General features: G+C 40.4%; 1 protein-coding gene across 1 annotated transcript in view; it reads left to right on the top strand.

The window, feature by feature from the left end:
- Positions 1 to 14901, top strand: part of LOC121536132 (VPS10 domain-containing receptor SorCS1-like) — a 113998-nt gene extending 99097 nt beyond the window's left edge. The window contains exons 23-28 of the mRNA XM_041843731.2: positions 179 to 291; positions 987 to 1121; positions 11504 to 11603; positions 12358 to 12466; positions 13550 to 13704; positions 14560 to 14901. Coding sequence (XP_041699665.1) covers positions 179 to 291; positions 987 to 1121; positions 11504 to 11603; positions 12358 to 12466; positions 13550 to 13704; positions 14560 to 14618 — 671 coding nt within the window. The 3' untranslated portion in view covers positions 14619 to 14901. The remainder of the gene's footprint in view (positions 1 to 178; positions 292 to 986; positions 1122 to 11503; positions 11604 to 12357; positions 12467 to 13549; positions 13705 to 14559) is intronic.
- Positions 14902 to 24032: the final 9131 nt, after the last annotated feature.

Raw genomic sequence — 24032 nt, 5'->3', positions numbered from 1 at the left:
CAGGTGGTAAATGTTCTCTTATATAAAATATTGACTGTGATGCGACCAATAAAATGTGATTTGATAATTTAGATGTTGAACGTTTAATCATTTATAATCTCTTATGATCTATTAACAGTTTCTCTCTTATTATCTATCATCTATCACCATTAAATATGTATCTTGTATTTTCCTGTAGAATATTTCCGGTCACACGTTTTAGCCTTCACCTCTAATCTGGAGGCCTTCAATCCTGGTGTGGCTGAATGGAGGCAGGACATCAGTAGAGTGGTCAAGGACTCCATGGTCCAAGTGAGTTCTCCTGTACAGTACTACTACATCATTTTTTACCAGTAAATTACTGGGATTACAGTAACTCATTGGTGCACTCTGGTTATTATTTCAAGTAATTCTAACAGCATTTCAAACAACTTGGTAGTAAATGGTATGTCATGATGCTTCCCTCACTGAATTCAATGAAGTAAAGGTATTTGCTAGCAATCATTACTAGCAGTATACAATTTCTAAGTGCCACAAATCAGGTTATGTCCCTACAAGTATTTGGCCTAATGTAAATAGCAGGTAGAGTGTACCATATAAGGTAAAGTGTTTCCAGTCTCCTTCATTGTCTCTCTCAGGATGTCAAGAAGCGCATTGGGTTACATAAAAGGCCTGGCTGCTGAGCTATACATACACCCCACACTGGCTTTCTGTCTTGTCAGCTATGACCATGTTTTATACCAGGAAAGTGACAGGGTTGTTACAGCACAAATACACTTAAAAAGGGCTGCCCTTTACTAAAGACTGTCAAAATGAGCTGATTTGTGCATTATATCTTGCCAGTGACTGGTACTTAGTCAAATGACATCTGAAGCAAAGAAGCGGGTGCATTTAGCCTTTTCCATAGCTAAGTACAGTGCAGCGCTATATGACAAAACCTAATGAAAATATAGGAGAAACTGAGATGCCAGATACATTTGTTATATTTCATTACTTTTTAATTGAAGGTCACAGGGATCAGTGGAGAGCAGCTTCTAGTGTCAGTGCTCCCAGGGTTGCCAACGGCAGCAGAGTTTTGCATCGTCCCTGAGAAAAGGTCAACAGAGGGGAGAATGGATGGAAAAGTGACACATTTAGAGCAGGTAATGTATCACCAGACTACAAAGTCTTTAATTACTTTTTATTATTATTATGGTTCTACCCATTTACTTCCATTTACATAGATCCATTACTTGAATCATGCTGTAATTAGGCCTATCTCAATGTTAAATTAAGCAAGTAATAACAGCATCACTAAATAGCAGCATAATGTGAAAACACATTTCCCCTTGATTATATTCTTCATATCATGGTGGGTTCATCATTTGCTCATAATTCGTTTTTCTCCCTTCGCTGCTGTAATCATACATGCATATGGAGTCTACTGATCCTTTGTTAGATATACAAGCGCAACAAAATTGCATTTCATTACACATTTATACCACTAGAGGGCAATGTCTTCCCATCAAAATAATAGAACCTCGCGCTTGAAAACCTGCATTCATCTCAATACAGCATTGCAACCTATACTGTAGCATCAAAATGTATTTCACATAACTCAATTCTAACCACTAAGACATACTATACTTACCATTTATTCCATCATGAAGGGTTTGCTTTTAATAGAATCACTTTGAATAGAATGACTAAGATGTTGGACTTGCGCTCTAATGGTTTTTCAGCTCTATAATTCTTGACATTCTATAGAGTTGATAAAACACACCACGTTTTCATCTGCCTTTCAGCATCTCAATCGAATAGTAACATTTTTATCCATTTCAGTCCACCATCAGACACTGATCTGTTACAATCCTGGATCCACTTATTTGCATATTGCTTATTTGCATATGTTGCAACATGTAAACATAATTCAAGTAAACATAATTCCAGTGGCTCGCAGTTAGTCTTGAACTGAGTTAATAGGTATTTAATTACAATGATGCATCATGTAATTGGACACATCTAGAGAGGAGACTAGTGGCTGGGCAGCCTGAGTTGGGAATTTTGCGGATGTATTTATCTATAGCCTGTCTGAATACCTCACAGACAATGGGGTAATATATCTTAGTTCACTGTTGCACATCTTCTTGTGTCGTGTGTGTGTGGTATGGTGTGTGCGCACATTGGGTTTGTGTGTGTGTGTGTGTTGGGGGGGGTTGTCTGGTACATCTTATTAAAAGGTGCAATAGATTTACTGACCCTGATATGCCACTATAATAAAAAGTAATTATTCATACAGTGTACAGCTAATTTTAACCAGTAGAATGATTTTAGAAAGAGCGAGATGGCATCAGTGAGCCATGGGCTAAGGAGTCAAATTGGCTTTGGGAAGGCTTTCTGGTCTCTTGTTAAATGGTTTCTGATCTTCTGTTAAATTACTGCTTTATCTAGGTGTGAACCCTTAATGAAAAAAAATAAACTGGCTTCTGGCAAACAGTTGTGGCAAATCTTTGGCCAATTATTTGAACATTTTCCACAAGCTCATATTTTCATATGCCGAAAATGTGCGGCAAGCTCATATTTTCACAAAATTTGTTTTTGGGCAAACTGTTGCGGCAAATTTGTTTATTAACTACATTGAGATGTATCTACATAAATCAAATCACAAATAACTTAAAATGAACTTTCTTCTCACAGAGAAAACTTAACATACTAAATGTACTAAAAATACAGTGCATTCAGAAAGTATTCACACCCCTTGACTTTTTCCACATTTAAAATATATTTAATTGAGATGTTTGTCACTGGTCTAGACACAATACCCCATAATGTCAAAGTGGAGTTATGTTTTTAGAAATTTTTAGAATAAAAAGCTGAAATGTCTTGAGTCAATAAGTATTCAACCCCTTTGTTATTGCAAGCCTAAATACGTTCAGAGGTACAGATTTGCTTAATGAGTCAAATAAAACGTTGCATGGGCTCACTCTGTGTGCAATAATAGTGTTCAACATGATTTTTGAATGACTACCTCATCTCTGTACTCCACACATACAATTATCTGCAAGGTCCCTCAGTCGAGGAGTTTTCAAACACAGATTCAACTACAAAGACCAGGGAGGTATATCCCTTTGAATATCCCTTTGAATATGGCTATTAAGTACACTTTGGATTGTGTCTCAATACACCCTGTCACTAGAAAGATACAGGCATCCTTCCTAACTCAGTTGCCAGAGAGGAAGGAAACCGCTCTGGAGGCCAATGGTGACTTTAGAACAGTTACAGAGTTTAATGGCTGTGATAGGGGAAAATAGAGCATGGATCAACAACATTGTAGTTACTCCACAATACTAACCTAATTGGCAGAGTGAAAAGAAGGAAACCTGTACAGAATAAAAAATATTCCAAAACATGCATCCTGTTTGCAATAAACTGATACTGCAAAAAATGTGGCAAAGCAATTAACTTTTTTCCTGAATATAAAGTGTTATGTTTGGGGCAAATCCAATCCAACACATTAATGAGTAAAACTCTCCATATTTTCAAACATAGTGCTTGTAATCTTTAAGGACTGGTGAGTTTATCAGGATAAAAAACAAAACAGAATGGAGGTAAGCACAGGCAAAATTCTAGAGGAAAACCTGGCTCAGTCTGCTTTTACACCAGACACTGGGAGATGAATTCACCTTTCAGCATGACAATAACCTAAAACACAAGGCCAAATCTACACTGGAGTTGCTTACCAAGAAGACAGAGAATGTTCCTGAGTGGCCGAGTTACAGTTTGGACTTAAATCTGCTTAAAATCTATGGCAAGACTTCAAAATGATTGTCTAGCAATGATCAACAACCAATTTGACAGTTGAAGAATTCTAGGTGTGAATTTCAGGTGTGCGATGCTGTAATCGCTGCCAAAGGTGATTCTAACATGTATTGACTCAGGTGTGTGAATACTTACGTTAATGAGATATTTCTGTATTTCATTTTCAATAAATTACCAAAAATTCCTAAAAACATGATTTCACTTTGTCATTATGGGGTATTGTGTGTAAAACATTTTCTGTAAGTCTTCACAAGGTTTTCACACACTGTTGCTGGTATTTTGGCCCATTCCTCCATGCAGATCTCCTCTAGAGCAGTGATGTTTTGGGGCTGTCGCTGGGCAACACAGACTTTCAACTCCCTCCAAAGATTTTCTATGGGGTTGAGATCTGGAGACTGGCTAGGCCACTCCAGGACCTTGAAATGCTTTTGACGAAGCCACTCCTTTGTTGCCCGGGCGGTGTGTTTGGGATCATTGTCATGCTGAAAGACCCAGCCACGTTTAATCTTCAATGCCCTTGCTGATGGAAGGAGGTTTTCACTCAAAATCTCACGATACATGGCCCCATTCATTCTTTCCTTTACACGGATCAGTCGTCCTGGTCCCTTTGCAGAAAAACAGCCCCAAAGCATGATGTTTCCACCCCCATGCTTCACAGTAGGTATGGTGTTCATTGGATGCAACTCAACATTCTTTGTCCTCCAAACACGACGAGTTGAGTTTTTACCAAAAAGTTCTATTTTGGTTTCATCTGACCATATGACATTCTCCCAATCCTCTTCTGGATCATCCAAATGCACTCTAGCAAACTTCAGACGGGCCTGGACATGTACTGGCTTAAGCAGGGGGACACGTCTGGCACTGCAGGATTTGAGTCCCTGGCGGCGTAGTGTGTTACTGATGGTAGGCTTTGTTACTTTGGTCCCAACTCTCTGTAGGTCATTCACTAGGTCCCCCCGTGTGGTTCTGGGATTTTTGCTCACCGTTCTTGTGATCATTTTGACCCCACGGGGTGAGATCTTGCGTGGAGCCCCAGATCGAGGGAGATTATCAGTGGTATTGTATGTCTTCCATTTCCTAATAATTGCTCCCACAGTTGATTTCTTCAAACCAAGCTGCTTACCTATTGCAGATTCAGTCTTCCCAGCCTGGTGCAGGTCTACAATTTTGTTTGGAGTGTGACTGTTTGAGGTTTTGGACAGGTGTATTTTATACTGATAACAAGTTCAAACAGGTGCCATTAATACAGGTATCGAGTGGAGGACAGAGGAGCCTCTTAAAGAAGAAGATACAGGTCTGTGAGAGCCAGAAATCTTGCTTGTTTGTAGGTGACCAAATACTTATTTTCCACCATAATTTGCAAATAAATTCATAAAAAATCCTACAATGTGATTTTCTGGAAAAAATATGCTCTATTTGTCTGTCGTAGTTGACGTGTACCTATGATGAAAATTACAGGCCTCTCTCATCTTTTTAAGTGGGAGAACTTGCACAATTGGTGGCTGACTAAATACTTTTTTCCCCCACTGTATAAGCGATATAAGAAAGATCAGGAAAAATGTGTAAAATAAATTGACGCTGAACAGTCTTCATATACAGTATACTTCAATTCATTTTTTCAACTGGTACCGGGGGACCTTCAGATGAGTCTTGTGAGGCCTGAGGGCGTCCTAGAGCAGAACAACTGACATGTACATGTCTGTGAGAGTCTCACCTTTCCACAGAGGGATCATATCAGTGTGTAGCCCTAAACTGTTCAGACACTACACTAAAAACAGATATCTCTATCTTAAACGGACAGATTTCATGTGAATATTTGTATTATGCTAATTAGATTTTTGCGGGGGCACGGACATCGACTCTAGGGGTTATTAAGAGCAGTGGTCTACAAGTTGTTTCTTCTTCCTGACTCAGGTGTATAAGGCTTGGGTGGAAGAAAAGCAACATAACATTTAGTTATGCTGACTTCCTAGATGGCAAGCGACGGAATGGCCATGTATAAAACAATCTCGTGGTCGGTTGTAAATAATTCACCTCCAAATTCATCTTTTCAAAATTCGAATATATAAAGCTTCAGTATAAATGAGTGGGGGAGTTAGAACGAGAAGTCAGAATAAGTGAAAACACGAGTTAAAGAGTCAGATAAAGCAGAAATGGATGAAGATATACACAGCCCTCAACAAGCTAGCCATGATGGCAACGACGAAAGTGAGATGGTGAGGAACCCGGCAATAAGTATTAGCAGATAAATCTGCAAACTTAGAACCGGAATGAGAGGGAACAAAGTTAAGAAGGAAATAACAAAGGAGTTAGAGGAATTCAAACACAAAGTTACAGCGAGGCTTCAGGAAACTAAAGGGAAACTAAAGGGGCAGAGACACGGATAGAACAGCTGGAAGGACAAAACATGGAAATTGGCAAATCTCTACTCCTTACATTTAAACAACAACAACGAATACAGGAGCAGCTGACGGACCTTGAGGGATGGTCCAGGCACAACAATATCCATATTTATGACATTGCTGAGGAGGCAGAGGGAAAAGATATGCCCCAATTCATAGAAGGTCTACTCAAAAACGAACTTTCTCTGCCGACAGACACAGATCTTCAGATCCAGAGAGCACACAGAGCAAGGGACAGATTGCAGGAATTCAAACGGAGACCTAATTCTAAGGATACATATGTGATTTGTAATAACAGGTATGGGGAATTTCCTAGGGCTGAAATATGAGGTAGGTGGATAACACCTATAGATGGCGGTTTAGCTAGCTAGGGTAGATGGATAGCAACTATGGTTGGCTGGTTAGGTAGCATATTGCTGGGCCAGGTTGACCAAGCAATTTATAGTTAGCCAAATAGCCTGTAACCTCAGCTCAGCTAATTTGTTTTGTGGCTAAAACTGTCATTGTTTATAGGCTATAACCCAGCCTTGGATAGGGTCACTCGAGGATTAAGGCCAATCGGTTAACATACTGACGTAACATTATTTCCAGAAAATTATCGCTCAAAAGGCAGACTGTAAGGCCGACTGTTTACAACAACGTTTTCTTTGGAAACTCACAAACGAAGTGAATCTTTCAAACAGAAAACTGACTCTTTTGAATAGTAACCAAGACCAGCAGGTGTGTGGTGGAAACTGGTCATAGCTAGAGTGTGTAGAGGGAGAATTTTCTAGTATCTCTGCACTATTAGAGAGGGACCTCCACGTTGCGTGGTGCATTGGGCAACCCATTTTTTGGAGGTCTACTTTTTGTTATCTTATTTAGATTTAGTACCCAGATGTTCAGGGTTTGAATGTTTTTTGTTACCGGGGTCCAAAACCATCTTGATGTACAAAAATAATGCAACATATGATAAATGACATTACGTTGGTGTCCCTAAATGTGAATGGTTTGAACAATCCTGTAAAGAGAAGTAAGGTTATTGCAAAACATTTAAAAGGAGAAAGCACAGGCCATATTCCTCCAAGAAACACATTTATCACAATTGGAACATGAAAAACTGAAAATGTTTTAAACAGAAACACAGTAGGGGCTGGTGTGGCGATCTGTCACGACTTTCTCAGAGGCTGCCTCCTCTCCTTGTTCGGGCAGGCTTCGGCGTTCGTCGTCACCAGCCTTCTAGCCACTGCCGCTCCTCATCTCATCATTCCATTTGTTTTGTTTTGTTTATTACACACACCTGGTTCACATCTCCTCATCAGTACCTGTATAAGTGTTCCCTCTGCCCCCTTGTCTTTGTGTGTGATTGTTTATTGTGGAGGTTCGATTAGCTCGGTGGAGCTCTTTGTTATTTTGTATCGCCGGGTTATTTTCACCCGTGTCTTCATTGTTTTCCAGTGCACCTGTTTTCCGCGCTGAAGTGTTTGACGCATTGCTGCGTACTACTGTGTTCGGAATATACCTTTTATTCTGTGATTTGTCCTTCTGTGCCTGACTCCTTCAAATCACCCATTACACAATCCTTATTCCGAACTCAGTTCATTTTGAAAGTATTAAGGAAATGAATGTCAAAGAGGGGAGATTTACGTAAAGGGGAAAATAGAACATAAAGAGGTAACATTCATTAATGTTTATGCCCCTCCAGAGAGTGAAAAGTTATTTTTTTACACATTTACTTGAAACCATTGCATCAGAAGCAGAGGGGATTTTAATTTGTGCGGGCAATTTGAACATGGTGTTAAATCATAATCTGGACACGACCGGTACTAAGAGAAATAAAATGTACCTTACAGAGGTGATTAACACCTCATTGATAGAACTGGGACTGATTAATATCTGGAGGGACCTCCACACATTGGAAAGGGATTATACCCATTACTCTGTCCCTCACTCAGTCTATTCTAGGATATATTATTTTCTTATAAACGGAGGAGAGGTATAGAGTGAAGGAATGTGGGATTGGGGTATCTGTTGTATCAGACCATATTATAATTTCTATGGCCACACCATTGTCATTTTCCTCTATACATCTCCTTATTTCCTTTTTTATTTGATCTACCATTGCCTTGTTGTTCAAAATGGCCATATTCAATATCCACACAGTATTTATTTTCCTACAGATTAGATATCTGTAGGAAAATAAATACTGTGTGGATATTGAATATGGCCATTTTGAACAACAAGGCAATGGTAGATCAAATAAAAAAGGAAATAAGGAGATGTATAGAGGAAAATGACAATGGTGAATCCTAATATTCTATGGGATGCAGTGAAGGCGGTCATTTATGGGAAACTAATCGCACTTACAACATTCCAGAAGAAAGCTAGATTGGCTATATATCAGAATTTGATTAAAAAGTTGAAAGATATGGAACAAAAACAAAAGATCACTTGATCCATTAATAATACAACAAATGAAAGAAACAATGAGAAAAATAGATTATATTCTTAGTAACAAGACAGAGAAAAAATTAATATTTATGTAACATATATTTTATGAGGCGGGACGTAAAGCTACTAGACTGCTAGCTAGACACATACGTAAACAACAAATAGCAAGTACAATATATAAGATAAGAGATCCACAAACTAGAAAAATTAACCACGGACCCATAGACATAGAGAATATATTTGAGGACTATGACAAAAACTTGTATAATCAACCACCCGCAGCAGATGAGGATACTGTATAATGAAGGAGTTTCTCAATTCTCTGGATTTGACATCTATTGGGAAAACACAGAATGACACCCTCACGGCACCCATTACAGAGGAAGAGGTAGTGAGTGCAGTTACTAGACTTAAGAACAACAAATCTCCAGGGAGCGACGGCTTCCCATCAGTGGTACAAAAGCTTAAAAGAGGAATTGACCCCTTTGCTTATACTGTATCATCCTTCAATTGGACCTTGAAGGAGGGCCTTACTCTCCCATCATGGAAGGAAGCTATTATTTCAATGTATTTATACATGACATTTTACTATGGTTCCCTGAAAGTTTTCCTGGGAAGTTTTATTAACGTTCTGAGAATGGAAATTATAGGTTATTTGAAGGTTATTAAATAACGTTCTGACAACATGTTTCAATAAGACTTTTAATAACACTGCTAGCTGAGGTTAACTGTTTTGAACTCCAAGCACAGATAGGACACATGGAAATTCATTTCCTTAGGCATTAATCATGCAAACACATTTATTTTGTATTGTGGCACAGGATCAGTGAGATTCGAACCTATGATCTTCTGTTCTCTATCCATGGAATTAGTCCATTGTGCAACCAGGATGGAGCTACAGTAGCATGGCATGTGTTTTATTTACTCATACAAAGCTGTTAATTTTTGTCTATTCAAACAGAACCCATTTCAAAGGAAACAAACTAATTTAAGATCAGGTGTGGCCAATTAGTCGGTGCGGCCAACACACCTGAACACACTTAACAAGAAAGAGAGAGTTTTGTTGATTCTGAGAACGGAATGTACAGTGAGGGAAAAAAGCATTTGATCCCCTGCTGATTTTGTATGTTTGCCCACTGACAAAGACATGATCAGTCTATAATTTTAATGGTACGTTTATTTGAACAGTGAGAGACAGAATAACAACAAAAAAATCAAGAAAAACGCATGTCAAAAATTTTATAAATTGATTTGCATTTTAATGAGGGAAATAAGTATTTGACCCCTCTGCAAACAATGACTTAGTACTTGGTGTCAAAACTCTTGTTGGCAATCACAGAGGTCAGACATTTCTTGTAGTTGGCCATCAGGTTTGCACACATCTCAGGAAGGATTTTGTCCCACTCCTCTTTGCAGATCTTCTCCAAGTCATTAAAGGTTTCGAGGCTGACGTTTGGAAACTCGAACCTTCAGCTCCCTCCACAGATTTTCTATAGGATTAAGGTCTGGAGACTGGCTAGGCCACTCCAGGACCTTAATGTGCTTCTTCTTGAGCCACTCCTTTGTTGCCTTGGCCGTGTGTTTTGGGTCATTGTCATCCTGGAATACTCATCCACGACCCATTTTCAATGCCCTGGCTGAGGGAAGGAGGTTCTCACCCAAGATTTGACGGTACATGGCGCCATCCATCGTCCCTTTGATGCGGTGAAGTTGTCCTGTCCCCTTAGCAGAAAAACACCCCCAAAGCATAATGTTTCCACCTCCATGTTTGACGGTGGGGATGGTGTTCTTGGGGTCATAGGCAGCATTCCTCCTCCTCCAAACACGGTGAGTTGAGTTGATGCCAAAGAGCTTGATTTTGATCTCATCTGACCACAACACTTTCACCGAGTTCTCCTCTGAATCATTCAGATGTTCATTGGCAAACTTCAGACGGGCCTGTATATGTGCTTTCTTGAGCAGGGGGACCTTGCGGGTGCTGCAGGATTTCAGTCCTTCACGGCGTAGTGTGTTACCAATTGTTTTCTTGGTGACTATGGTCCCAGCTGCCTTGAGATCATTGACAAGATCCTTCCGTGTAGTTCTGGGCTGATTCCTCACTGTTCTCATGATCATTGCAACTCCACGAGGTGAGATCTTGCATGGAGCCCCAGGCCGAGGGAGATTTACAGTTATTTTGTGTTCCTTCCATTTGCGAATAATCGCACCAACTGTTGTCACCTTCTCACCAAGCTGCTTGGCGATGGTCTTGTAGCCCATTCCAGCCTTGTGTAGGTCTACAATCTTGTCCCTGACATCCTTGGAGAGCTCTTTGGTCTTGGCCATGGTGGAGAGTTTGGAATCTGATTGATTGATTGCTTCTGTGGACAGGTGTCTTTTATACAGGTAACAAGATGAGATTAGGAGCACTCCCTTTAAGAGTGTGCTCCTAATCTCAGTTTGTTACCTGTATAAAATACACCTGGGAGCCAGAAATCTTTCTGATTGAGAGGGGGTCAAATACTTATTTCCCTCATTAAAATGCAAATCAATTTATAACATTTTTGACATGCGTTTTTTTGGATTTTGTTGTTGTTATTTTATCTCTCACTGTTCCAATAAACGTACCATTAAAATTATAGACTGATCATTTATTTGTCAGTGGGCAAACGTACAAAATCAGCAGGGGATCAAATACTTTTTTCCCTCACTGTATATGTTTTTAAATGACATTCCTAGAACGTTTTCTGAACGTTAGTAAAGTTTTCATGTGGTTTTTATGGAAAGTTTTCGGAACAATTTGACAACATGACTTTAAATAGAACAAAGCAATATTGACTATTCATGATTGAGGTTGAAATATTGATGAGTGTGACATGGTGCTCGTAACCAGAACTGTGTTTATTCCTCCACAGCTCTTTTTAGTCCTGCTAAGTGCTCTGAACCAAGACCTCATCCAGTTTACTCTGCGCCCTGGGGTTCAGATTAACGTCTACGCCACACGACTGTCTCCAGGTCAGCCAGTCTGCTGTTGTGTTCACAGTATAGTCTGATATCTGACCATAGGATAGTTAAAGATATAAGGTCCTACCTACTACTATGCAATTATAATCAATTCATAGAGTTTTGCATGTTGGCCATTTTGTAATGATGTTATTATGTAGTAGAATAAAATAGAAGAAGAATATTCCGTAATTATTCATATTTGTTTAAACAGTCTCCACACCCCCAAGACAACACCCACGCACACACACATTTGTAGTGTAGCTCAGTTGGTAGAGCATGGCGCTTGCAATGCCAGGGTTGTGGGTTCAATTCCCACGGGGAGACAGTATGAAAATGTATGCACTCACTAACTGTAAGTCTCTCTGGATAAGAGCGTCTGCTAAATGACTAAAATGTAAATGTTGTTAGCACAGGGTCAGCCACAGAGCAATACAATTTAGTAGGTGACTTGCTTAAGGCCAAAACAGCAGGAGATTACACATGGGATTTGAACCACCAACCTTCCAGTTTGCATAGCATTCTGCTTCTCTAACCTCTAGGCTAACTGCTGTTGAGAAGTCTAGTACCACAACAGCTTTATGAAGAGAGTGTAAGAAAGACATAACTCATGTTGTTTTGATCATTAAGGTCAAATTCAATTACACTATGGTGTTGAAAAGCCTCACAGTACTTGGGAGTTTGTTGCCAGAAGAAAAGTCTGAACCCTCTATTTCTCTCTTTTGTCTTATGTCTAAATACTTTTCCCCCTATATTATTTTCCAAGCTCCTCTCGTGGACACTAGTGAGAGTGGTCACAATGGTGCTACAGTCATTATGCTAGTGACAGTCGTATTTGTGGGTTTGGCAGTTTTCGTTATCTGCAAGTTCAAAAGGTAAAGTATCCTGGACTTCATTTTAACTAAGCTGATTCTAATGAGAGTGATAGTGTCAATTTAGGCCATTCTCACACGCCAATCCTTAAGCAAATTCATCTGTACATCTTACTTCTCGAATCCAATAGCTAAAACTAACCAAAATATCATCAACTATCTTTAGAAACATCCTAACAATTGGACATCATAGAAGCCACTCTTCTCTTTCCTATTATACTCTTGAATATTCCCGAGAATGACAGTCAAATCAATGTTTTAAGTTCTGAATGAGTGTCAGTATTCTGCAGTCAATACTCATCTATCTAAAAATGTGAAAGTTGACCTTTCTGAAATGGTAAATAGAGTCATTCAGGGAGAGGCATTCAACAGAATGGCAGCAATGATTGAAAAGAATAGACCTGAGACAACATACAATGCCAAATAAAATGGATAGTATCCTCTGCTTCCATTGCATTGCAAAAGACCACACTCTCCCACAAGTTTAAATTATTACTATACTCAAAGTGCTAAAGAGTGTGAATCTGTCACTTTTAAAGATAATGAGGGTTGTTCATAGTTCAACATTTATCACAACAGTGAAAAGGTACTGTAAATACCCCATGAAACCCAGAATTATCAGAAAATGGAGTGATACAAAATTTTTCCCTCATCGGTGGTAAATATATTTTATGAGATATATTACACAAGTGATTAAGCAGAGAACCCAGCTAGCACATAACATTCGGAGAACAATATGTTTCTTAAAGCTTGGTCACTTCTGTTCTCAGAACGTTTAAAAAACGTTCTGTTTTACCGGTCAAGAAACGAATGGCTTTGTTCCAACAACCGTGTAGCTCAGTTGGTAGAGCATGGTGCTTGCAACACCAGGGTTGTGGGTTTGATTCCCACGGAGGACCAGTATGAAAAAAGTATGCACTCACTAATTGTAAGTCACTCTGGATAAAAGCGTCTGCTAAATGACTAAAATGTAAACCAAAAACATATGTTCCAAATGTGCTAGCTGGGAACTGACTATGTCTTTACTATTCATTTGACTTGCTGTTAATCCTCCTAACTCTTTTGTACAATGTATATTTCCTATAGGAAGATCCCTGGCATCAACATCCACACAGATGAGCGGTCAGAGAAACAACAGAAAGTGATCCCTTCGGTGGCATCTATAGCTGTCCCAAACCCTGAGGGGGACATGGTGAGCACTCTGGAGCACTTGGACACAGGGCCAGATGCACGTGGCATAGGTAAGGTATCCTTCATAAAGAGGACAGTTACTGATATGTAGTCAAGAATAACTCATGGGCCAATTGATGAGACACAGCTATAAATGCACATATTTTACCTTTATATAGTGGTGTACAGCTCTATTAAAGGGATAGTTCTACATTTTGGCAATACTTACCCAGAGTCAGATGAACTCATGGATACAATTTGTATGTCTCTACTTGCAGTTTGAAGTCAGTTGAAGTTAGTTTTTGGAGCCATTGCTAACTAGCGTTAGCACAATGACTGGAAGTCTACAGGAACAGCTAGCATGCTACCAGAAATTATTTTTCTTCCCAGAAACTACCTTCAACTTCCTTCAAACTGCACGCAGAGACATACAAAAGGTATCCATGAGTTCATCTGACTCTGGTTAAGTAGAAACATGGCCTTAATTGACAAACTTTTGCACAATCCTTTTACTGAATGACTTATTATTTTGAAACGTTTTCACAGGTAGATCAAAACAATACATTGAAATTACAATGTCCTTACTTTCCTCATTAAGTTGTTACCTTCCTATATATTTGCTTTGGTAACGTAAGATGGTGTCCTACCATGCCAATAAACCTAATTGAATTGAATTGCATGCAGAAGTTATTTTTGTATTTATTAATTAATTAGTGTCCTAAGTATGTAGCAGTGCAGTGAGAATGCTATATTATAATAGTGATAAAGGAATCTGTAGAGCTCCAGTTGATGTAATCCTTCCAATTGTCAAGCAAGATTTGTTAGTATGGAAGATGGATATGCTTGCATGGAAAAATAGATATGCTAGTGTGCTAATGCTGATATATAAATTATTCTCTGTCTCTTGTGTAACCTCTTCTGGCTAGGATACCTGCCATCTCACACAGACATCAAACTCTCAGATGAAACTCCCCATGTGTTTTAATGCTGAGTCTACAGCCGACTTGTAAGCAATAAGTCTTTTTGGCAGTTGCTTCTAGCGAACTCTGAAACCACGGAACAAATGGATGGTCTCGAGTGTTTTCTACCAATGCATGGACGGACCAGCTCTTACGCTGTGCTGCCTGGACTCTAGGAGGAGGAGACTACAGATTTTACTTGCGTCTTGAAAAGGGTAATTTTTTATCAAAATACTTGTATTTTTGCAAGAACATTGCACTATTTTATGAAAATAGTGTAAATACAGAATTGCTGAACTAAAGATAATTTGACTCAGCTGGTTACAGTCATGTGTATGACCTCAAGACATGAAACAGTAAAGCAACAGTCATGTACAGTAATCTATTTCTCTTGAGTGTTCCATTTCTAGTACGTCTCTGGTGGTAGGTGTGTGGAGGATGTGTAAATTAGGTGTACTTAGGCCCCGATTCTGACCTGAGCTAAGCACACGTAAATGGAACGTTATTTTCTCTCTATCTCTCTATCTATTCTGACCTTGAACTTAAGCATGAGAATAGTATGCTATTCACCCGCTATTCTTTAGGGGGGAGATCTAATAAATGAAGGTGTGGTGGAGGTGGGTCTACAGATAAGCCGTATTCTGACCTTGACTTAATCCCCTCATAATTCCTCCACCTTTACGCGCGAGGAAATCATGAATAAGGTCGAGTGAACCTGCCGGTTCCAAGTGGAAAAAGCATCTACTCTACTTTCTTTTTTTCCGATATAATTAATAGCATTCTCCATGCACTGCAATTTATAAATGGATAAGAGCTATTGATAGGCGCTAGGTAAATGAGTAATCCATTTGGAGACAGGGATTGTAAATACACATAGCAATTGTTTTAATTAGATGATTTTTCCTTATGATCCCTGGAGACGAATGTGAAACCATCCATATTGAAGCAAACAGAAAATCATATCAACATGACATGTATTGCGGCCAGTTTTCCACAGTGAAATAGGCTATAAATGGCTGTGCAGTTATTCCGAATTTTAAGTGTATGCCCTCATAATTTGCGTGGATGAAATTTGGACACCCAAGGTATAGGCTTCTGTAGGGCTGAACCTGCCCAGTTGATGTATGCGCTTTAGAATGTTTTAATTATAGCCTATGCCCGGGCTTTTCTACATTTTATTTTACAATTTGTATCATGTTAAATATTAGACACTATGGGAAGCCACCGTCAGTAATATCCACATACATTTATAACTATCACTTTAGTGTTTGTTTTCTTCAAGTTGTAACTTAAATTTAGCATCATTCCATTCCGTTCCGTTGACCTTTCTTTACTCTGTCATGTCCGTGTAAGTTGTTCCTGAGGGTCGCTAGCATTAGTGGATCATATTAGGCTAACGTTGTGCAATAATTTGGGACATGTAGCCTATTTGAATCATTATGGAACTCAGAACACATGTAGCAGGTTAAACCTGTCGCCTGTCGCGGTCGGTTCACGTCAACTGGACCGTTGTCATACTGTTCCATGATTAGTGAGAATTAGGGTAGATTTATAGGACTATTGTCCACCACTTTTTTCCAACTTTCAGAATGAATCAAATCACTGTATATTTTATTTTATCAATATATGTCGTTTGTAAAGGCTCTCCAAATCAGTTTTTTATTTTTATGATTGAGACATACTTTCCTAATATTTGCCAAATTAACCTCTTAAGGAAAATTGACCCTTTTTTTCAATTTTCGCCTAAAATGACATACCCAAATCTAACTGCCTGTAGCTCAGGATCTGAAGCAATGATATGCATATTCTTGATACCATTTAAAAGGAAACACTTTGATGTTCGTGGAAATGTGAAATTAATGTAGGAGAATATAACACATTAGATCTGGTAAAAGATAATACAAACAAAAAAACATGCGTTTTCTATAATTTATTTTGTTCCATCATCTTTGAAATGCAAGAGAAAGGCCACAATATAATATTGCAGTTTAGGCACAATTACGATTTTGCAGTGTGAGTGCAAAGATTCAGATTGATCCATTGAAGCATTGCAATACTGGACTATTTTGTATCAAGTCTGCCCAAATGTGCCGAATTCGTCAATTGATAAATTTTTAAGTACATAACTATAGAGAACAAACAAAAATGATATGGTAATATAAAATGTAAGTTTACACACTCCCAGGAATGTCATACATGATGGATCATTAGCTTATACACTAACTTTCACACATCTAGATGGCCGGGCGGGGTGGGTGTGGAGTCAGAGACAGCAGGGGTTCCAACTGTAGAACCCAGTTCCTACATTTGAATACAAAAATGGATTTTATCAAACAAAACTATGCTACATTCTATCTCTGGGACCCTTAGGATGACAAATCAGAGCAAGATTACTGCATGTAAGTACATTATTTACCTTCAGAGGTGAATGTATCAAACCAGTTGCCGTGATACGTTTTTTGTTGTTGTGCACTCTCCTCAAACAATAGCATGTTATTTTGTCACTGTAATAGCTACTGTAAATTGGACAGTGCAGTTAGATTAACAATAATTTAAGCTTTCTGCCCATATAAGACATGTCTATGTCCTGGAAAGTTTGCTGTTACTTACAACAGTCATACTAATCACATTAGCGCATGTTAGCTCAACCGTCCCGTATACGGGACACCAATCCTGTAGAGGTTAATCTAAAAGATCAGAGTATTTTTAAATATACCAGTTGGTGCTGAAACAGAGACGAAGATGCATAGATGGGATTTTTCATTGATTCCTATTTTCTGAACCCCTTTTCTCGATGTATTCTAGTCTGTCGACAAAATTATAATTAAAGGTACACTGTATTTAAAGGGATGGCTTAAGATACATGTACTGAAAACCCTATTGAATGACAACTCCACGAGAACATATGTTGTCCAGCAAGTGGGAGGGTTTTCATCGGTTGAATTACATTTATTCAGTGTGCACAAGGGAACGAAGTTTGCAAAGTCCGTTACGCACCTTCATAAGGTAAGTTTGAATACCAACTACTGAGAAGTGCATAGGAAAGGCGTGTGTAAGAAAGACGTAATTCCCTACGTCGGAATCGGGCCCTTAGCAACTAACTACATGGAATTTATTTTTAAACGAGACAACGAGAGATAAATGTCTTAATGTTTGGTTTATACAATCAGTCAATGTTATTGGTGGGCATTAATACAATATTAAAAGTTTGCGATACTCAAATGCTAACTTGAGATTCATGCAAAAAACTCTGCACTTGTTTCTCATGTTTTGATTCAGACCATAATGCATACGTTAGTTAAATCAATGACCCGATCCTGTGAGGTCTATGACGGTGTTATGTCATTATTATGACAATACCTATATTAGATGTGGTGGTTGTAGGAGGATGGAAGTTTCCAGTAAGTACATACCAATACCAGCTCTGCTGGATTTTGCCCTTTAAGCACCAGATCAGATGATGATTTGCACACTCAAATTGGTGCTCGAGTCCTTGCAGAAGGAGACCGGTAGACCCCAGGGCCTCCATTAATTTTTATTTTTTATTTTAGTCATTTAGCAGACACTCTTATCCAGATCGACTTACAGTTAGTGAGTGCATACATTTTTTTCATACTGGCCCCCCCGTGGGAATCGAACCCACAACCCTGGCGTTGCAAGCGCCATGCTCTACCAACTGAGCTACACGGGCCTTCTCCACGAGAAGGGTATAGTTTAGGATGTACCATGCAGGCTCCATCTCTGTCAAATCTTTGAGTTTCTGAATAGTTTTTTTCGGATGAGACAGGGACATAGAGTATCTGCATGCTCTTTTTGTTTTTGTTTATTCTCACACTGGATATGTGCCATGGTATCAACACTTGGATGCTACCACTCAATTTACAGTATTGGTGCAGAAATTGCCATTGTAACTTCTTTCCTTGGGCAAAGGACTATTGGGCAAAAGATTCACATCCAATTTCTTTGTTTTCCACATGGGACTGAAAGACTGAAGAATATCCCTTCTTGTCGACAGGAGTCTGCTAGCCAGAGATGACTGACTGTTTTCGGTAGGTTGGCTTTCTCTTTGGGAGAGGCACAGAAGTCCTAAATCAAATTCTCTTTTAAAGTATTGTCAGCGTAACATGTCAGTTAAATTGACTAGCAGTTTTCCACTTGCCTCCACACTCCTCCAAAACACACTGACACGTAAATAAACTCAACTACTGTAGATGTCTTTCAAACTACATTTTGTTAAGCTTTGTTAAGCAATGTGTACAACGGAAACTGTACATATTTGTTTGCATGGTATTTGTTTCTCTCTTCACATGCTTACAGTTACTGCTAGACTTTATTTTGGGAAATGTAAACTATTTTCGATTTGCAAACTGGGCAGCTAGAGTAGGGCAATTATTGTGACTCCTTTACGGTTTATGAATTCAGATGTCTTTTTGGGTGGTATCACACTGTACCAGCCAATGTGAATTGAAATAATAAATAAATAAATACTGGCAATGTGGTGAAGACATAGAGGGTTAAACGCAATGAACATTATATTTTTGGCTCAAGATAATCTGCAACTACATGTTTATTCTGTTTGCATAGTTCATATGAAAGGAATTATTCCAACTGCCCCTAACAGTTAGCTGTATGACATAATTAGATTTAGATGCTGATAACCCTGAGTTAGTTACAGTAGCTCTGAGACTCTACTAAGATGTGTAGGAGGAGAGGCGATCTTGGAGAAAACGGACTGGGATTGGCTCACGATAAGGATCTTTAAGATAACCATCCACAGTTGTTATGTTTTTATCTGTAACAAGTGTTATTTAGCATGCTCTATGTTCCAAGGTTGTCATTTGCATGTACTTGGGGGCTGACTGGGAGGAAAATGAAAAGAAGCAAGAAGCCTGGAGTGTATCTAATGGGCTAGTTCCACATTTTCCCCACTGCAACAAATTAATTATCTCCTCTCCACACTGTAAACCACAAGGCAATTTTAACTCAAATACTTTTAGTAAGCTGAACTCCAAGTCAATGAAAAGTAATTATTGATTAAAATGTTTATATGGTACTGACTCAAAACTAAATGAGAAGTCACATCAACTCCATTTTTTAAAAGTTATGATAACAAATGAACTGTTTACCCAGCATGCTCTACTGCAGGTACATTTTTTTTCAAATTGTTTTTGATATCTGTTTTTGCATGTACATTGAGTGATTGATTTAGCTACACAAAGATAAATCACATGCATTTTTATAAACTAATCCAATCATTTAGTTAGATTTTTTTGCACAGATTACTGAAATGGTTGTTCCAGTTTAAATGGCTTAGATACAGTAGTCTACTCACACTGTTCCTAACCCTGGCAGTCTGTCACGATCGTCGTAGGAGTGAGTAGACCAAGGCGCAGCGTTGCAGGCAAACATATTCTTTAATGAGTGAAAACACGATCAAAACAAACAAAGACGGTAACGTGACAGTTCACGGTGAAACTAAACCAACTAGAAACAAGAACCCACAAAACCAAAGGAAAAACCGACAGATTAAATATGGCTCCCAATCAGAGACAACCAGCAAACAGCTGACACTCGTTGCCTCTGATTGGGAGTCACTCAGGCCAACACAGAAATACGGAACATAGATCTACACACCCTGGCTCAACATAACAGTGTCCCCAGAGCCAGGGCGTGACAGTACCCCCCCCTAAAGGCGCGGACTCCGACCGAGCCAACTAAATACCACAGGGGAGGGACCGGGTGGGCACTCCGCCTTGGCGGCGGATCCGGCTCTGGGCCCGATCCCCACTTCCTCTCCAACCCCCAAAGTACCCCTGGTCCTGTCTAGCCCCGCTGGCCGGAGCCGGACTGACGACACGCAGCCCTGGCTTGGTGCGTGGAACAGGAACGGACCGGACCGGGCTGACGATGCGCACCCCTGACTTGAGTGCGTGGAGTAGCAACTGGCCTGACCGGCTGACGATACACACCCCTGGCTTGGTGCGTGGAGCAGGAATGGACCGGACCGGGCTAACGATGCGCACCCCTGGCTTGGTGCGTGGAGTAGCAACTGGCCGGACCGGGCTGACGATACGCACCCCTGGCTTGGTGCGTGGAGCAGGAATGGGCCGGACTGGGCTGGCGACGCGCACCACAGACTTGGTGTGGAGAGCAGGAACGAGCCGGACAGGGCTGACGAAACGCACCACAGACTTGGTGCGGGGAGCAGGAACAGGCCAGACCGGGCTGGCGACGCGCACCACAGACTTGGTGTGGAGAGCAGGAACGAGCCGGACAGGGCTGACAAAACGCACCACAGACTTGGTGTGGGGAGCAGGAACAGGCCGGACCGGGCTGGCGACGTGCACTACAGGTTTGGTGCAGGGAGCAGGAACAGGCCGGGCCGGGCTGGCGACGCGCACCATAGGCTCGGTGCGGGAAGCAGGAACAGGCCGGGCCGGGCTGACGACACGCACCACAGGCTCGATGCGAGGAACAGGAACAGGCCGGACCGTACTGGGGACACACACCACTGGCCTTACGCAGGGATCAGGAACGGGCCGGACCGGACTGGTAACACACCCCAGTACCTCTCGCCGTGCCTCCACACTTTCCCTCTCCTCTGTGACCAGTGGCCCCCTTAACCTGGCGGCCTCCTCTTCACACCCGCTGGACCGCTCCATCGCGGCCTCCTGCTGCCCCGTCGTCCACGTCGTGAGCCCCCCCCTAAACATTTTCTGGGGTTCTCTCCTCCCCGTGGACCAGGCCTCCCTAGCTCTCGCCAGACTCTCACTCTTCTGCTTCCAACTCCCGCTATTCAGCTCCTCAAATGGCTTGACCCAGTCGAAACTCTTAATCCATTGCTCCATAGACCAACCTCTCTTCTCTTCACTTAGCGGGGCCCAGTCGAAACTCCTACTCCACTGATCCCAGGTCCTTCCTCTCTCCTCTTCACGCTGCTTGGTCCAGTTTTGGTGGGTTCTTCTGTCACGATCGTCGTAGGAGTGAGTAGACCAAGGCGCAGCGTTGCAGGCAAACATATTCTTTAATGAGTGAAAACACGATCAAAACAAACAAAGACGGTAACGTGACAGTTCACGGTGAAACTAAACCAACTAGAAACAAGAACCCACAAAACCAAAGGAAAAACCGACAGATTAAATATGGCTCCCAATCAGAGACAACCAGCAAACAGCTGACACTCGTTGCCTCTGATTGGGAGTCACTCAGGCCAACACAGAAATACGGAACATAGATCTACACACCCTGGCTCAACATAACAGTGTCCCCAGAGCCAGGGCGTGACACAGTCATTATGAATGCAGGTTGTGGGTGAATAAAAAATTCCAACTGTTGAATATATTGGCTGGATTCCAATAGGAATTACACATCACTTTTAAGCCAGCATAATATGACTTGCAGGTAGGGATGCAAAATTCTGGTAAATTTCCCACGTTTTCCAGAAATCCCGGTTGGAAGATTTCTGGAAATGCTCCATCCAGCATTTTATTTTTTTATCTGGTAATTTTTGAAAAGTTACTGGAATTTTGCAACCCTACTTGCAGGCCTGATGTCGCCTGTAAACCATGAGTTTCAGGCCACTGTATTAGGATAAAGCTAGGCCTCAAAATAAGGCCTCATGAAATATGTAATGTATTGTCATAAAGAGTTTAATTATAATTGTAATATTTGCTTAGGAACTGAATTGGTGAAGGCAACAGGACATAAAATGAACAAATGCAACAACCATGTCTCTGTCACTAACAAATAAAGCCTTGCGTGGTAACTCGAAAAGGCAAGGAACACTGGGAAATTATATTGGAGGTGTGGCTAAGTGGGGGTGTTACTCAACATTTTCAAGCTAAGACAACTCAAATCTGGACCCTCTAAAGGGTCACAGTGACTCTATCGGTTTGAGTAATGACTACAAAATCACTTTAATGAACTGTACTCAGATATACAGTATTAAGCGCAATGGATTTCCTCAAACACACTCAAGCGGGTTTCTATAAGTGGAGTAGCACCTTGAATGAAAAATATTCCACAACAATAGCTTGCGGCAATATTGTGTTAGCCCCAGTGTGAAATTGAGCATGTTTCCTTTAATTGAGTACAGAATTAGGTCCCTGCTACAGAAATGTAGTGGTGGTAATTTGAAATGAGAAACTTAGATAGAGTGAGACTCCCAGGGACATGGAAACTGCTTGGCAAAATGTAGATTGGTGTCTGACATTGTGGTGTTGAAAGAGAGATAGAGGGTGAGGAGAGAGAGTAAAATGCACCTGTTCAGAGGCCAAATTGTACTTTAATGTCAGGGGTACGATATCTCACACAAACTTAGACTTCTGGCAAAAAGAGATTACTTCAGGGCCTATGCTGGATAACAAGGACGTGTGTGTGTGTGTGTGTGTGAGTGTGTGTGTGTGTGTGTGTGTGTGTGTGTGTGTGTGTGTGTGTGTGTGAGTGTGCATGTCTAGCCTTAGCTGGCAGATATAAGGGATATGTGTTCCAGCCAGGACTCACTGTGCAATACCTTTGGGGATAATAGTGAAACAGAGATTCAGGAAGCTGGGGGGTGTTTGTGTTAGAGACTGTCGTGATGACAGTACAGACAACTCCTCTGACAGAGAGGACATACATATAGAAATAGCCTTGTTTGTCTAGCACTTCTGTGGCAAACAATTATTATAAGGTAGACTATCACTGAACCATGGTGAATAACATGAAGCGTTACACTGTTAAAGTGAAGTGCTTTGTAACACCAAAACTACTGGCAACTGAGCTGCCACCAACTTGAAGGAGACGAAACCGTAACTTTGGTGGAGTATTGAAACACATCATCCTGAGATGTTTTGACACATTACATGGTGTGTTGTAACACCACTTAATCAAGTATTGTGCAACACCTTGCCAGGGACTGGGAGTACTAACAAAAAAGATTGAAAACACTATTATGATGTTTTGAATCCTGTCTAGTGCAGAATTAGATCCCCTTTTCTGAAGTGTCTTAATGGTTAACATTGTTCTATATATTTGATAATTTGCCATTATATACCATTTTGGCAGGCATTGTCAAGCTCAGTGTTCAAACCACCAGCAGTATCTGGTTGTTGAATTGCAAGAACTGAGGATTCTGCACTTGCCTCTTCCATTGACAATCATGCTGTCCTCATTGAACGTCAATTTGCCTGACGGTTTTGATATCCATTCATCATGATCCATTACACCTCATGTCACAACAAACTTAATACTAACATAAAAATATACACTGCTCAAAAAAATAAAGGGAACACTTAAACAACACAATGTAACTCCAAGTCAATCACACTTCTGTGAAATCAAACTGTCCACTTAGGAAGCAACACTGATTGACAATAAATGTCACATGCTGTTGTGCAAATGGAATAGACAACAGGTGGAAATTATAGGCAATTAGCAAGACACCCCCAATAAAGAAGTGG

Source organism: Coregonus clupeaformis, chromosome 1 (assembly GCF_020615455.1).
Source record: "Coregonus clupeaformis isolate EN_2021a chromosome 1, ASM2061545v1, whole genome shotgun sequence".
NCBI lineage: Eukaryota > Metazoa > Chordata > Actinopteri > Salmoniformes > Salmonidae > Coregonus > Coregonus clupeaformis.
Note: the sequence above shows the minus strand (reverse complement) of the source record. Positions and strands in the feature narration are given on the sequence as shown.